The following is a 12,900-nucleotide window of genomic DNA, read 5'->3' as shown; positions in this document are numbered from 1 at the left end:
ACTTCTATTTGCTTTGTGCTCCCATATAAACTATAGGGTCAGCCTGTTTATAGCCACCAAATATCCTGCTTTAATTTTCACTTGCACTGCACTGCATTAAATCTAGAGATGAATCTGAAGAGAGCTGCCATTTTTACTCTGTTGAGTCTTTAAATGAACATGGTATATTTTTCCATTTATTTAGGTCATCTTTGATTTATTTCATTGGTTCTTTCTAGTTTCCAGCATATAGATTCTGTGTATGTTTTGCTAGGTTTAATATATATATATGCTACTATAGATTTTTGGTTTTTAATTGTTGATTGCTAGTATACAGAAAAAGAATTGTTTTGTGTGTTGACTAAATGTCCTGTGATCTTGCTGAACTCACTACTGGTTCTAGGAACTGTTGTGACTGCTGTAGAACTGTTGTGATGGTCTACGTATATAAAACATTGTTTGTAAATACTAAGAGTTTTGCTTCTTCCTTTTGAATTCACATGCTTTTATTTCTGCTGCTTGTATTTTTGGAGTCTGGTTAAAACTTCCAGTTCAATGTTGAACAATAATGGTGATGATGAACATTCTTGCCAAGTTCTCAATCTTAGGGAGAGTGTATTTGGCCTTTCATCACCAATTATGATATTAGCTATAGGTTTTTCCCATTGTTTTTCATTTTCTGATGATCTTTACCAGGTTAAGACGGTCCCTTCCTTTCCCAGTTTAAGAATTTTTATCATGAATGATTTTTTTATTTGTTCAAATGCTTTTGCTTATGATCAGGGTTTTTTTTTCTTTCTGTTGTTAGACTATCAATATGGCGAATTAGTCGACTCTTGAATATTGCCTTGCCACTTTGTCTTGGTATTTTGTTCTTGTTATAAATTCACTTGTGAATATGTAATTGAGCATTTTGTCCTTCTGTGTTTATGAAACTTGATAACTGTCTACCATTCTCATATTTTTTAGTACTGCTTTTGTCTGTTTTTTAATCAGGACAATGCTGGCTTTGTAAAATGATTTAGAAGGTACTCTTTTGTCTTTTATTTTATTGAAGAGATTGTATAAAATTGGTATTATGCTTTTTTTTTATTTTTTATTTTTTGACAGGCAGAGTGGACAGTGAGAGAGAGAGAGACAGAGAGAAAGGTCTTCCTTTGCCGTTGGTTCACCCTCCAATGACCGCCACGGCCAGCGTGCTGTGGCCAGCGCACCGCACTGATCCGATGGCAGGAACCAGGTACTTATCCTGGTCTCCCATGGGGTGCAGGGCCCAAGCACTTGGGCCATCCTCCACTGCACTCCTGGGCCACAGCAGAGAGCTGGCCTGGAAGAGGGGCAACCGGGACAGAATCCGGCGCCCCGACCAGGACTAGAACCCGGTGTGCCAGCGCCGCAAGGCGGAGGATTAGCCTAGGGAGCCGCGGCGCCGGCCGTATTATGCTTTTAAAATGTTAGATGGAGTTCATCAGTGAAACTATCTGGCCCTAGATAATTCTTTTTGAGGAGATTTTTTTAAACTGCAAATTCAGTCTATTAAATAGGTATAGGAATATTCAGATTATCCACTGCCATCTTGGGTAAGTTTTAGTAGTTTACAGATTATGGGGAATTAGACTCATCTAAGTTATCTGATTTATATCTGTAGGCTTGTCCACAGTAGTGGTACACTAGTGGTATTTTATGTCTGTGCTATTTATTTATTTATTTGACAGATAAGAGTTAGACAATGAGAGAGAGAGAGAGAGAGAGAGAGAGAGAGAGAGATCGAGAGAGATCTTCCCCCAGCTGGTTCACCCCCCAAAATGGCAGCTACGGCTGGAGCTATGCCGATCCGAAGCCAGGAGCCAGGTGCCTCTTCCTAATCTCCCATGCGGGTGCAGGAGCCCAAGCACTTGGGCCATCCTTCCTGGGCCACAGCAGAGAGCTGGATTGGAGGAGGAGCAACCGGGACAGAACCTGGTGCCCACATGGGATGCCGGTGCCGCAGGCGGAGGATTAGCCAAGTGAGCCACGGCGCTGGCCCCTGTCTGTGCTTCTTGTCAGGCTTGCTGGTTTATCATTTTGTGCTTTATTGATTGATTGATTGATTGATTACAAGGAACCACTGTTTTCCTGTTGGTCTGTTTTTGTTTTAAATTTCATTGATTTCTCATTATTTTACAGCTGCTTCTTTGAATTCACCTTGTCATACTTTTCCTTGTTTAAGGTGGAAGGTTGTGACACTGATGACACCTCTTTTCCCAAGGCATTTAGTGCATGCTACACACTACCCTCTAAAACTGCTGAAGCTGCACCTCACAAGTTTTAAGTATTTTCATTTCAAAATATTTCCTATACATTATTTAGAAGTGCTATTTAATTTTTAATTGTATCACATAATATACTTTATATAACTTAAATTCCTTTAAACTTTTGTTTTACAGCCATCCAGGTAATTGTTCTATACATACTTGAAAAGCATGTGTATCCTGTTGATTTTGAGTGGAACATTCTACAGATACCAGTTAGTTCAAGTTCATTGATTATTGTTCAGATCTTGCATATTCTTCCTGATTTTCTATTGATTTTATCCATTACCGAGAGGAGTGCTGAAGCCTCGAACTCTATTTGTGAAGTCTCTATTTCTGCTTTCTGTTCAGTCAGTTTGAAGCTCTGTCGTTAGGTGCATACACAGTAAGGACAGTTTTATCTTTGCTGACAAGTCTATTTTGTCTGAAGTTAAAATAGCCACCACAGTGCTCTTCCGATGTGAATTTGCATGGTGTATCTTTTACGGTCCTTTTTCTTTTAACCAACCTATGCCATTGCATTGGCAGTTTCTCGTAGAGAGTACATACTTAAGATGTTGAAGGTTTAAAACACATACAGGAGCTGGCGCTGTGGCGTAGCAGGTAAAGCCACCGCCTACAGTGCCGGCATCCCATATGATCGCCGGTTCAAGTCCTGGCTGCTCCATTTCCGATCCAGCTCTCTGCTACAGCCTGGGAAAGCAGCAGAAGATGGTCCAAGCCCTTGGGCCCCTGCACCCATGTGGGGGACCTGGAAGAAGCTCCTGGCTCCTGGCTTCGGATCAGCACAGCTCTGGCCATTATAGCCAACTGGGGAATGTACCAGTGGATGGAAGACCTCTCTCTCTCTCTCTCTCTCTCTCTCTGCCTCTCCTTCTCTCTCTGTGTAACTCTTTCAAATAAATAAATAAGTCTTAAAAAATCCACACACACATACACATTCTGACAATCTGTCTTTTAATCGATGTGTTAAGATCTTTACTTTTGGGTCCAGCATTGTGCAGCAGTGGGATAAGTGGTTGCTTGCAACACTGCCACCCATATCAGAGTGCTGGTTTGAGTCCCTGTTCTTCTGTTTCCTGTTCAGGGCCCTGTTAATGTACCTGAGAAAGCAGAAGATAATCCAAGTACCTGGGTCCCTGCTACCCACATGGGAGACCCAGATGGAGCTCCAGGCTCCTGGATTCGGCATGGTCCAGTCCTGGACATTGGGATTATTTGGGAAGTGACACAGCAGATAGAAGCTCTCTTTCTGTCTCTCCCTCTGTCACTCTGCCTTTCAAAAAAAAAAAAAAAAAGAAAAAAATCCTTACTTCTAATTTAATTACTAATATATTTAAAGACTACCATTTTACTGCTTTATTCTCCCCAGTTTGCTTAGGTTGTTGTTTTTTAATCTTCAGTTTCTCCTTGCCTTCTCTTGGGTGATTTGAATTTTTTAAGTTTATCTTCAATTATCTATTATGATTTTGACTACATCTCCTTGTGCAGTTCCTTTAGTGATTGCTCTGGGAATTCTAAGTACACATCCTTAACCTACCACAGTCTACTTAGCATCAATATTTTATGACTTCAATTGGAATGTGGAGACACCAAAAACATATGTAACATAAAAAAAAAAAAACAAAATCTGTTGTGTTATTATATCTACATACAGACAATGTTCTAAAGTTTTAAAATTTCAATTGTCAGACGTGTTAAAGAATTAACGAGGTGATGTGCATTTGGCACACAGGTAAGACACCACTAGGCAGGATCGCATCTCATGCTGGAGTGCGTGGGTTCAAGTCCCAGCTCCACTTTCAATTCTAGCTTCTTACTAGCATGCACCTTGGGAGGCAATAGATGATGACCCAGGCCACCCGTGTACAGATATGAGTTGAGTTTCAGGCTCTTGGTTTCATCCTGGTCCAGTCTCAGCTATTGCACGTAATCTGGGGAGTGAACTAGCCAATCTCTTGAATTTACAGTTAGTCACCATTTTTGCTGTTCTTCCTTCAGCCTTGACGTTCCAAGCTACACTCTGGTGTAAACATCTTCAGCAGTTCTTCCAGACCAGGTATCCTGGCTATCAGTGCTTTGCTTTATGTCAGAATGGCATTACTTCAGTGTCATGCCTGACAGCATCCTTGAAAACAGAAATCTGGGTTGACATTCTTGTTCTTTGCACAGTTTTACAAGCTATGCTGCTTCCTTCTGGACTCCCTGGTTTCCGGGAGAAATCTACAGTCATTCGAAGCCCTGCTCCCCTGAAGGTAACTACCCGTCATTGTTTTCCTGGCTGCAGCAGACGGATTATGTGTCCAGGCATGGATTTCTTCGTGTCTGTCCTGTCTGGGGTTTGCTTAGCTTCTAGGTCGATGCCTCTCTCCAAACGTGGCAGGCGTTCAGCACTAATCCTTCAAACCCATTCCCAGCTCTGCACTTTCTCTTCTCATTCTAGAACTCTAACGACAAGAACACTGCACCTTTTGTTAGTGTTCCACAGGCCCGTGGGGCTCTGTTCATTTTTGCTATCTTTGTTACATATGCTCCAGTTAGATAATTTCAGGTATTTTAATTTTCATTGCTGAAATTTCCATTTGTTACTTCTTTGTATCTTTTCTGTTTTTGTGATACTTTTAACATTTGTCTCAAGAATGTTCCCAATTGCTTGTTCTAGTGTATGCACAAGGTTCCTGTCAGATTTTTACATCTCTGTCATCTTGTCTTTGGCATATGACAAGACTTCATAAAGTTTGTGGACATTGGCATTAAAACTTAAGTTTCCTTTGGTGTTAGGAAGTTTTTAAATCCATGCATTAAAGAGCTCCTTCACAAGATGATGAAAATTGTTATTACAAAAAGACTGTTGCATGGATTTTGAGATTTTTTGCACCCAAATACTTATTTTTCATTTTTTCATGAACTTTCTGATGTACCCGCGAGCACTGGCTCTCTTTCATCTGGCAAGTTGACACTTCCATAGTTTTTCATTTACTGAACAATTTCGGAATATATTCTGGACATCTGGAATGATACTATGAAGTCTTCAGTCTTGTCCAGTTCCTGCGGTGCATGTTGGTATTTCCGCTTTGGCAGGTAAGGGACCTGGTTGGGTTCAGGCTGCAAATTGCAACCTGCCTTCCAGGGGCTTTGGTTTCACGTCGGTCAAGCAGTACGAAAGTGATCTCTCCCGGAGCGTGTCCCTCACGGGCCAGTCTGCAACGTAGGAGGGCTCTACCCACGAACTCAGTTCTCACAGCTACTGTTTCCCTGCTACTTCAGATCAAATCCACGCATGCACGGGTTGAGGGTGCTCCCTGGAGCTTCACTTCATGGAGTTGCTTCCCCAGGCTCTTCTGTGCTCTCTCTGGTACGTCCTGGTTCCCAAGGGATTCCTCATTCTGGCCCATGACTATGCCAGGCAGGCAGGGCAGTGGCAGGAAGGTGGAGAAAGACAGCAGCAGGTTTGGGTTCCGTGCCTGCTGGGGCCCTGGCTCCCCTCACCAGAGAGGAAGCCTCTCCCCGCTTCAGTGTCTCCTCCTTCAACCTGCAGCTGCCTGGTGCAGGCGAGGGGCAGACAAGGAAGACGAGGGGGCGGGGCGGGCCCCTCCTGAGCTCTGGGCGCTCTTCCCTGCTCTGCAAGCTGGGCCTGGGGGGGGGGGTCCCTTGTGGAGCCCCCTTCACTGCTCTGAAGCCTGCAGGAGGCTGGGGCCGGGATCCGCCTGCCTTCCCACCGCCCCCGCGGCTCTCAGCCTCACTGCTGCTGCCACCTCCCTGAGTACTCGGACAGCTGTGTCATCATCTGTCCCAGAGGTGCAGTCACTTCAACATCAAGAGATGCTTAGATGACTGCACACCCCATCTTACCCAGAACCCCGATTATTTTTTATTATATACCAGAGATTATTTTTATAAAGCTTATTTTACTAACTTGAAAGGCAGAATGACACAGGGAGAGTCAGTGCGAAAAAGAGATCTTTCATCCACTTGTTCATCCCGGCCCAAGGCAGGAAGGAGCCCAGATCCCAGTCTGGTCTCCCACATGGTGGCAGAGACCCCAGTACTTGGTCCCAGGAGCACCAGCAGGGAGCTGGACTGGAAGCTAAGCAGCTGGGAGACTCGAGCCAGGGCTGATACAGGATGCTGGCATTGTCACAAGCAGCAGTCCAACCCGCTGCAACACGGCACCGGCCCTGGTACGTCAGATGTTATACCCACAGAATTCTCTGCACACGTCCCGCCAGCCCCAAAGTGAGGCCAGCTTCCACAGAAGGGTTTTAGCCCCCTCGAGTGCTCAGCACTGAGCCTGCCCTGGTGCAGGGCTGTGAGCCTCCCGGACAGGCTTCAGCAGGCCTACCGCAGGCCCAGGCCAGCCCCTTCTCTGTGGCTGGGGACTTGCTGGAGGCATGCGTGGACTCTCAGGCAGCCCTACAGGCATGGGAGAGTCCCAGCAGAAACAGGGCCAAACTCAGCTCCTATCCCCCCTTCTGCATCCTGCCCGGACCCGGCCTGATAATTCTCTGCCATCCACCGGGCCTCCAAGTGGATGATTTTCATAACTCATCCAAAGTTTTCGGTCCTCCGCAGTGGACATTAACCCAAACTATTAGTCCTGGCACTCACTTTTCCTATTTATGGATAACAAAACCGTGAAAGGTTTCCTGGTTTGTGCAGGCGAAGACCCTTAATGCAGTGATCCTGTCGCATGGACCACTGAAGCCAGAGGCCTGGCACTACAGGGGCTTCTTCCTGACTGCACATAGCCAGGCTTGGGGCTCGGTGGTACAGTGATCCTTCCCAGCCGGACAGGAAGCCAGACACCTGCTGCCTGAGCCTCCCACACACACAGGTCACAGGGTGGCTCCTGCCGGTGCTTCCATGACTCAGCTGATGCGGGGGAAACAGGCAGAGGTGCACGGCCTCCTAGAAGTTCTGAGCTTCCGGGAACAGGTGCAGGCACTCCGCCCAGAGGAAGCCACCTGTTCCCGGGAGGGTCCGGGCTTCTGCCACTCCTACCTTGGCTGGCTTCAGGCGGCAGGGAGCTCGGAGGCAGCGGAGGCGATGACTCGAGGGCATCAGCCGGGGGGTGCTCAGCCACGGGACAGATGATAAACCACCGCTTCCCTGTGTGCAGGACTGTGAAGGAGAGAGCATGCTGCGGGGGGGCTCTCTGGCAGGGTGGGCGGCTCCTGCCACTGCACTGAGCCTGCCACACCCAGGGTCTCTGGGGACTTGTTCCCAACCATGAGGATGTCTCTAAAAAGGGCATAGGCAGGGAACCCACACACAACCCTACAGAGCTTCCCTCCGTGACACAGGTGGTCCAGGCACCTTGGCACCCAGGTTCCTCTCCTTCCCACAGGGGTGGTGGAGCCAGGGGGAGCCCAGCCAGCGGCAGCCCGAGCCTCTCGCGGTACCCTGGCTTGGATTTAGTTCCTGGGCTGCCGCCAGCACTAGCCGGGACAGTGGTGATGTAGATCAGCAGGTGACAGCTCCTTGGGCCAGGTGGCTGCCCCATAGGACCCTGCTCACCACCGGCCCCACAACCTCCAAGCCAGCCAGTTTACACTGGGGGTTGTTGTCGAATGCCTACTGCTAAGAGGGTCTATAAAAGCTAACACGGCAAGACTGGGAACAGGGACTCACCATTCTGCTGATACACGGGGGCGTTCGCCTGGGACTGCCCACTTTCCTGTAAGAGGGTGCAGTCAGCGGTCAGCACAGCTGTCTCAGGAAGTGCCCGTCCCCTCACCTCCCCAGGCCCCAAGGCCTCACCTCGCCCGCACCCAGGACACAGGTGCCCAGGTGTGGTGGGCTGGTGCCGGGGTCAGAGCCACGGTCGGCGTCCGTGTCCTCGCTGAGCAAGTCCTCCGCCTTGTCCATCACTTCCTTCATCTGCTCAATGAACGTGTCGCGCTCGGCGGGCAGAATGAAGCCGTGCTCCACCTACAGCAGGTGCAGCTGGTGAGGACCCACAGGACGGCAGCGCGGGTCCCGGCGGCTCCCTGCTCCCCTGGCCCAGGCCCTGCTGGGCGGCAGGGTGAGCAACTGCATCCCTGCACAGGGGCTGTGCTGCTCCTGGGGCGGACCTGGAGCAAGAGGGGCTGCCGCCGGAGAAGCCGGGCCCTGAACGCAGGGGCCCCAGGGCTGGCGGGCACTGCAGCACATGACAGGGAGCCCAGCGCCAGTCCAGCCACCTGTGGGGCAGCTAGGTGCCCAGGATGCACCTGCGGGCACGGGCACCAGGTAAGGCCTGCGCCAAAGGCTGGATTTGAAGGTGAAGGCTGCAGGCCCTGGGGATCCAGGACAGAGCCTCCTGACAGTAAGAGCAGTGCCACACAGCAGGCAGATCCACAGCCCGCGATTCAGGCTGAGCCGCAGCCTCCCGCCTTCAGCAGCAGCCCAGTGAGGCCCATGTGCAGCAAGTGGGCTCTGCTATGGCTCCTGACGCCCCTGCTCCCCTAGAAGAGCCCATGGTGTGTGCCCCGCTCAACACCCCTGCCTTTAGGGGGAGACGCCCAAACGCCCACGTTGGTTACAAGCTCTGTCCCTGAGCCCACACCTGGTTTTCACCAGAACTTCTTGGGATTGGCCTCCCCATGGGAGCCCCAAGGCTCTTCTCCAAGAAAGGGCCCCCAGAGATGGCCAGGCTGTGCCAGGCAGGCCGAAGGCTCAGCCATGGAGGTGCCACTCGGGAAGAAAACTGGTCCCGGTGTGCTGAGTGTGCGCATTGTGACTGAGACACTGACGGGACAGGACACGGCTGCAGGCAAGGTGTACTGTTGGGATGCCATCCAAGAAGGCAATGCAACGTCCCCATTTTGTGACAAGCCACCAAACAAAACCGAGCCAGAACCCCATGGTGACTGCAAAAATCGGTTAAAAATAAAACCATGGACTTCTTGTTAAGTTCACAGAGAAAACCTCAATACACAGGTCCAGGTCTAACCAGCAATTGATGCCAACTAAATCAACCCTCCAAGTGCCGCTTTTAGCAGGCAGCAGGAAAGGGGGTCTCCTACACGGCCCTGCCAAACCTCTCCTGCTGCTGAGACATTTCGTGGCCTTCGCAGGACGGGAGGGGGCTTCTGGACGGCACCTGCCCCACCAGGCAAACATCTTCCTTCCACTCAAGCTCCCAGAGACCTATTGCCCCTGAGAGAGGAACAGGGTGTGAGGATCAGGGAGCGGGCAGTCCCAGGAACCTCATGGGGACAGCCACATTTAAGGGCCAAATGTTACTCCTGATACCACGCTTACTGTGTAGAGGAATTTCAGATGACTTGGTTTAGAAGTGCCCAGTTTGGGGCTGGTGCTGTGGAATAGCAGGTTGGGCCACTGCCTGTGGTGTTAGCATCCCATATGGGCACCGGTTCAAGTCCCGGCTGCTCCACTTCCAATCCAGCTCCCTGCTAACATGCCTGGGAAAGCAGTAGAAGATGGCACAAGTCCTTGGGCCCCTGCACCCATGTGGGAGACCTGGAAGAAGCTCCTGGCTTCTGATCAACTCAGGTCTGGCCATTGCAGCGAGAGGAGAGGCCAGGCACTTTGGTTCCAGCAGCTGGGTGCTTGTTCACAGGCGAGCGAGCAGCCAGCTGCTCACTCCGACCAAGACCCTGCTAGGGTTGGAACGTCTCTCCCAAAAGTTGCTGTGTTGGAAACCTAACCCCCGAATCCCTAGGTGGATGGGCTTTAAAGGCGGAGCCTCTGGGAGATGACTGGGGTTAGAGGAGGTCATGGGTACGAGGCCCCATGCCGGCATCAGCGGCTCTGGAGAAGAGGAAGGGAGAGCCGAGCTGGCACCTGCTCTGTCACCCCGGGGTGCCCTCACCAGGTCTAGAAGCGGTGCGGGTGCCTTGCTCCTAGACTTCCTGGCCCCCAGAACAACGAGCTACATCCTTGTACACTTCGATTCTTTATAAGTTACCCAGTCTCGGGGCCTTTGTTGTTGCAAGAGAACAAGGAGTAGACACTGACCGAACAAGCACAGGCGCCTCTGCCTCTTTCCTGCACCAGGCTTATCCCGGGTCCTGAGCTGCCTCGGGCCTAACCCCGTGGCCGCAGGAATCCTGCGGAGTCAGCCTAGCCTTCCACGTCTAGCAGAATTCTCCTCCCTCCACCTACCTGGGACGGCTCCCCTTAGCTGCCCAGCAACCCCCTTCAGAGTCTGCTCTCTGCCCTATCACCACAGTCCCGAATCACGGCTTGCTGGTGTTACTTAGCAGGTGCCAGAGCCGCTTCTTTATCGCTGTGGGGACCACGCTCCAGGCCTAGGCTCCAGGAGGGCTCCAGCCAGGCTGTCTCTGGGGCAGACATCATAGTGTCTCCTCGAAGCCCACATGAGGATTTAATGAAGCCAGGGCAGAAGAGGCCAGGTACGGGGCTCAAGGGGCAGCTTTCTGCTGGCCTCCGGAGTGGGCGGGGTGTTCCGCGCAGCAGCCATTAGCTACGCGGGGAGAATTACATCACTGGCTGAAATTCACCCTCCCAGTCTGAGATCCACTCTGGGGCGAGGGGGCCCAGCAACACTGGGCGCCGCGGCTTCCCTACAGTCATCTGGGAAGAAGGCCATCTCGCCAGGGAGCCTGGTGTGCATCTCTCTGTTTGCTGGGTGGCTGCTGGGGACACAGCAGGATGCCCCAGGGCAAGTGTGGGGCTGCGAGACTCTTGTGAGCCATGAGGGCTCAAGGCACACTTGGGAGGGGTGGCTCTAAACAGAGGCACGGGGAGAGTTGAGGACCTGGCGTAGGAGGTGCAGGGCTCACGGCACAGCGGAAGTCACTGCCCCACTGGGAAGGCCAGTGGTCGGCTCTCAGCAGGGCCAAGGGACATGAAGCACTTGGGGACATCTTGCCCTCTGCTGACATGCCATTCTGAGGTGCAGGGGGAGTTGTTCCAGAGCCACTCAGAGCCACGGACCTGGGACAGCTGTGGATGTGCCCCAGGGGCTGCCCTCTTATCCCGAAGGCTCCAAGAGCAGAGCAGGTGCAGACAGAGCCCACGGTGTGCACGCCAGCTCTCCCCGAACCAGACCCACAGCTCTGGGGACAGCCCCAGGGGCCAGACCAGAACCACAGGCAGCCCAACCCCCCACACAGGGCCACCCTGGGGTGCCTGGGCCCCACCTCACCATGTAAGTGGCGATCTCGTCGGGCGCATCTCCGTCCAGGTCGAACTTGAAAGTCACCATCTTGCGGTTGTGTGTTTCCAGCTGGCACTCCACCATTTTGTCCCCTGTGTTGCACACCTGCAGGGACGCACAGTCAGTGGCTGCCAGGCCGCAGGGGTGCTGCACCTGCACCCCCACCCGCCACTCACGTTCAGGATGGTCAGTCGGGGCCGGCTGGCCCTCTCCTGCCGGGAGCGGGCACGTGTGGACCTGCGGTGGTGCCTCCGGGACGCGCGGGCCTCCAGCCTGCCCCCGCCAAAGGCGCCTTCACAGCCGTCACTCAGCTCTTTCCCGGAAGGGACGTCTGAGCCTCCGCAGCTAAGCAAGAACCAGGGACGTTAGGGGCACCCACGGACAAGCAAGCAGCCCACCGTGGTCTGGAGCTCAGCGTCTACAGAGACAGCCTGGCTGGGTCTGAAGCTGTGACCTGCGGGGGTGGCCCAGGGCCCCTCCTCTCACCGCAGTGCTCATCCAGGGTAACCTAGGGCTCTCTGGTTATTGGCTATGTGACCTCAGTCCTGCCTGACGGGAGAATCAGCGCCCCCCCCCCCCCCCGCCAAAGCCTCAGTTGTGTAACAGGAACCTCCAAGCCGCTGTGAGGATGGCCCAAGGGCCTAGAACCCAGAGAGTAGGACAAAGGGCCACTTCCTGGGACGCTGCTCCCTCCACAGAACACAGCACCTGCCAGCAGCTGGGAGACACAGGGTCAGGACCAGATTCTGCCCTGTTCCCCAGGGCCCTTCCCTGACCCCTCCCATCCTCTGGACAAGACTGTCCACCGACGGCCTCGCCATCCTGGAGCGCCCCTGGGAACAGGACACAGAGCACGGATCCAGATCATGCCCAGAGCAGGTGGCAACCTGGGCTGACAGAGACTGGAGAGCAGGGCCCGAGGCGCCACCAGGTCAGGGTTGGAGGAGGGGTGATATCGGTGTAAAACCTAGCCAGCAGCACGGGAAATGGGGGCAGGGGCCACGCTAGCCAGCATCTGGGTCTGTGTCCCGCCCCCATCCCCAAGGCTGCCAGCGGGTCAGTACCTCTCACAGCTCGGCGGGAGGCCAGGCGGCTTGTCCTGCAAGGCCTGCTCCTGGAATGAAAACCGCAGAACAGAGACAGGGTCACGCTGCTCCTGCCTCCCAGCATCCCTGCCCCGGCCCTTGGCCCACCGCCCGCTCGCCCCTGCCTGCCCCCGGCGGGGGAGGGGCCGCAGAGGCCAGGCAGGAGGTTTTTCATCTTGTGGAAAGACTTGGAGCCACGTGGGCTGCCCCCCTTCCAAAACTGCTAACGACAGCCTCTGTGAGAGCGGTTTGCAGGCTTTGCATCCTCTCCGCGGGCAAGTTCCCTCCAGACCCATTTAGAAAATTCATGCTCCCCACCCTGATGTGGGTTTGCACAGAGCATAAAATTTGGAAGAGACAAGAACAGGACTATGTGGCTTTCCGGGAGCACACCCCACCTCCTGCAAGCATTCCTGAC

At 52.6% G+C, this 12,900-nt stretch overlaps 1 protein-coding gene across 27 annotated transcripts in view; it reads right to left on the bottom strand.

Moving 5' to 3' along the window:
• WNK2 (WNK lysine deficient protein kinase 2) overlaps nt 1-12,900 on the bottom strand; it is a 128,487-nt gene that overhangs the window by 46,000 nt on the left and 69,587 nt on the right. For all 27 annotated transcript variants that reach the window (XR_016236446.1, XR_016236447.1, XR_016236449.1 and 24 more), the window contains 6 exons: nt 12,462-12,511; nt 11,574-11,742; nt 11,386-11,502; nt 8,031-8,201; nt 7,902-7,947; nt 7,272-7,391 (listed from right to left, as the gene is read on the bottom strand). Coding sequence is in view for 21 of the 27 variants with exons in the window: in XM_070050054.2 (XP_069906155.2) it covers nt 7,272-7,391; nt 7,902-7,947; nt 8,031-8,201; nt 11,386-11,502; nt 11,574-11,742; nt 12,462-12,511 (673 nt within the window). In the remaining 6 variants the exon portion in view is untranslated. The remainder of the gene's footprint in view (nt 1-7,271; nt 7,392-7,901; nt 7,948-8,030; nt 8,202-11,385; nt 11,503-11,573; nt 11,743-12,461; nt 12,512-12,900) is intronic.

The sequence above is a fragment of the Oryctolagus cuniculus genome, chromosome 1 (genome assembly GCF_051225735.1).
Source record: "Oryctolagus cuniculus isolate XC-2025 breed Fujian yellow rabbit chromosome 1, ASM5122573v1, whole genome shotgun sequence".
Classification (NCBI taxonomy): Eukaryota; Metazoa; Chordata; class Mammalia; order Lagomorpha; family Leporidae; genus Oryctolagus; species Oryctolagus cuniculus.
Note: the sequence above shows the minus strand (reverse complement) of the source record. Positions and strands in the feature narration are given on the sequence as shown.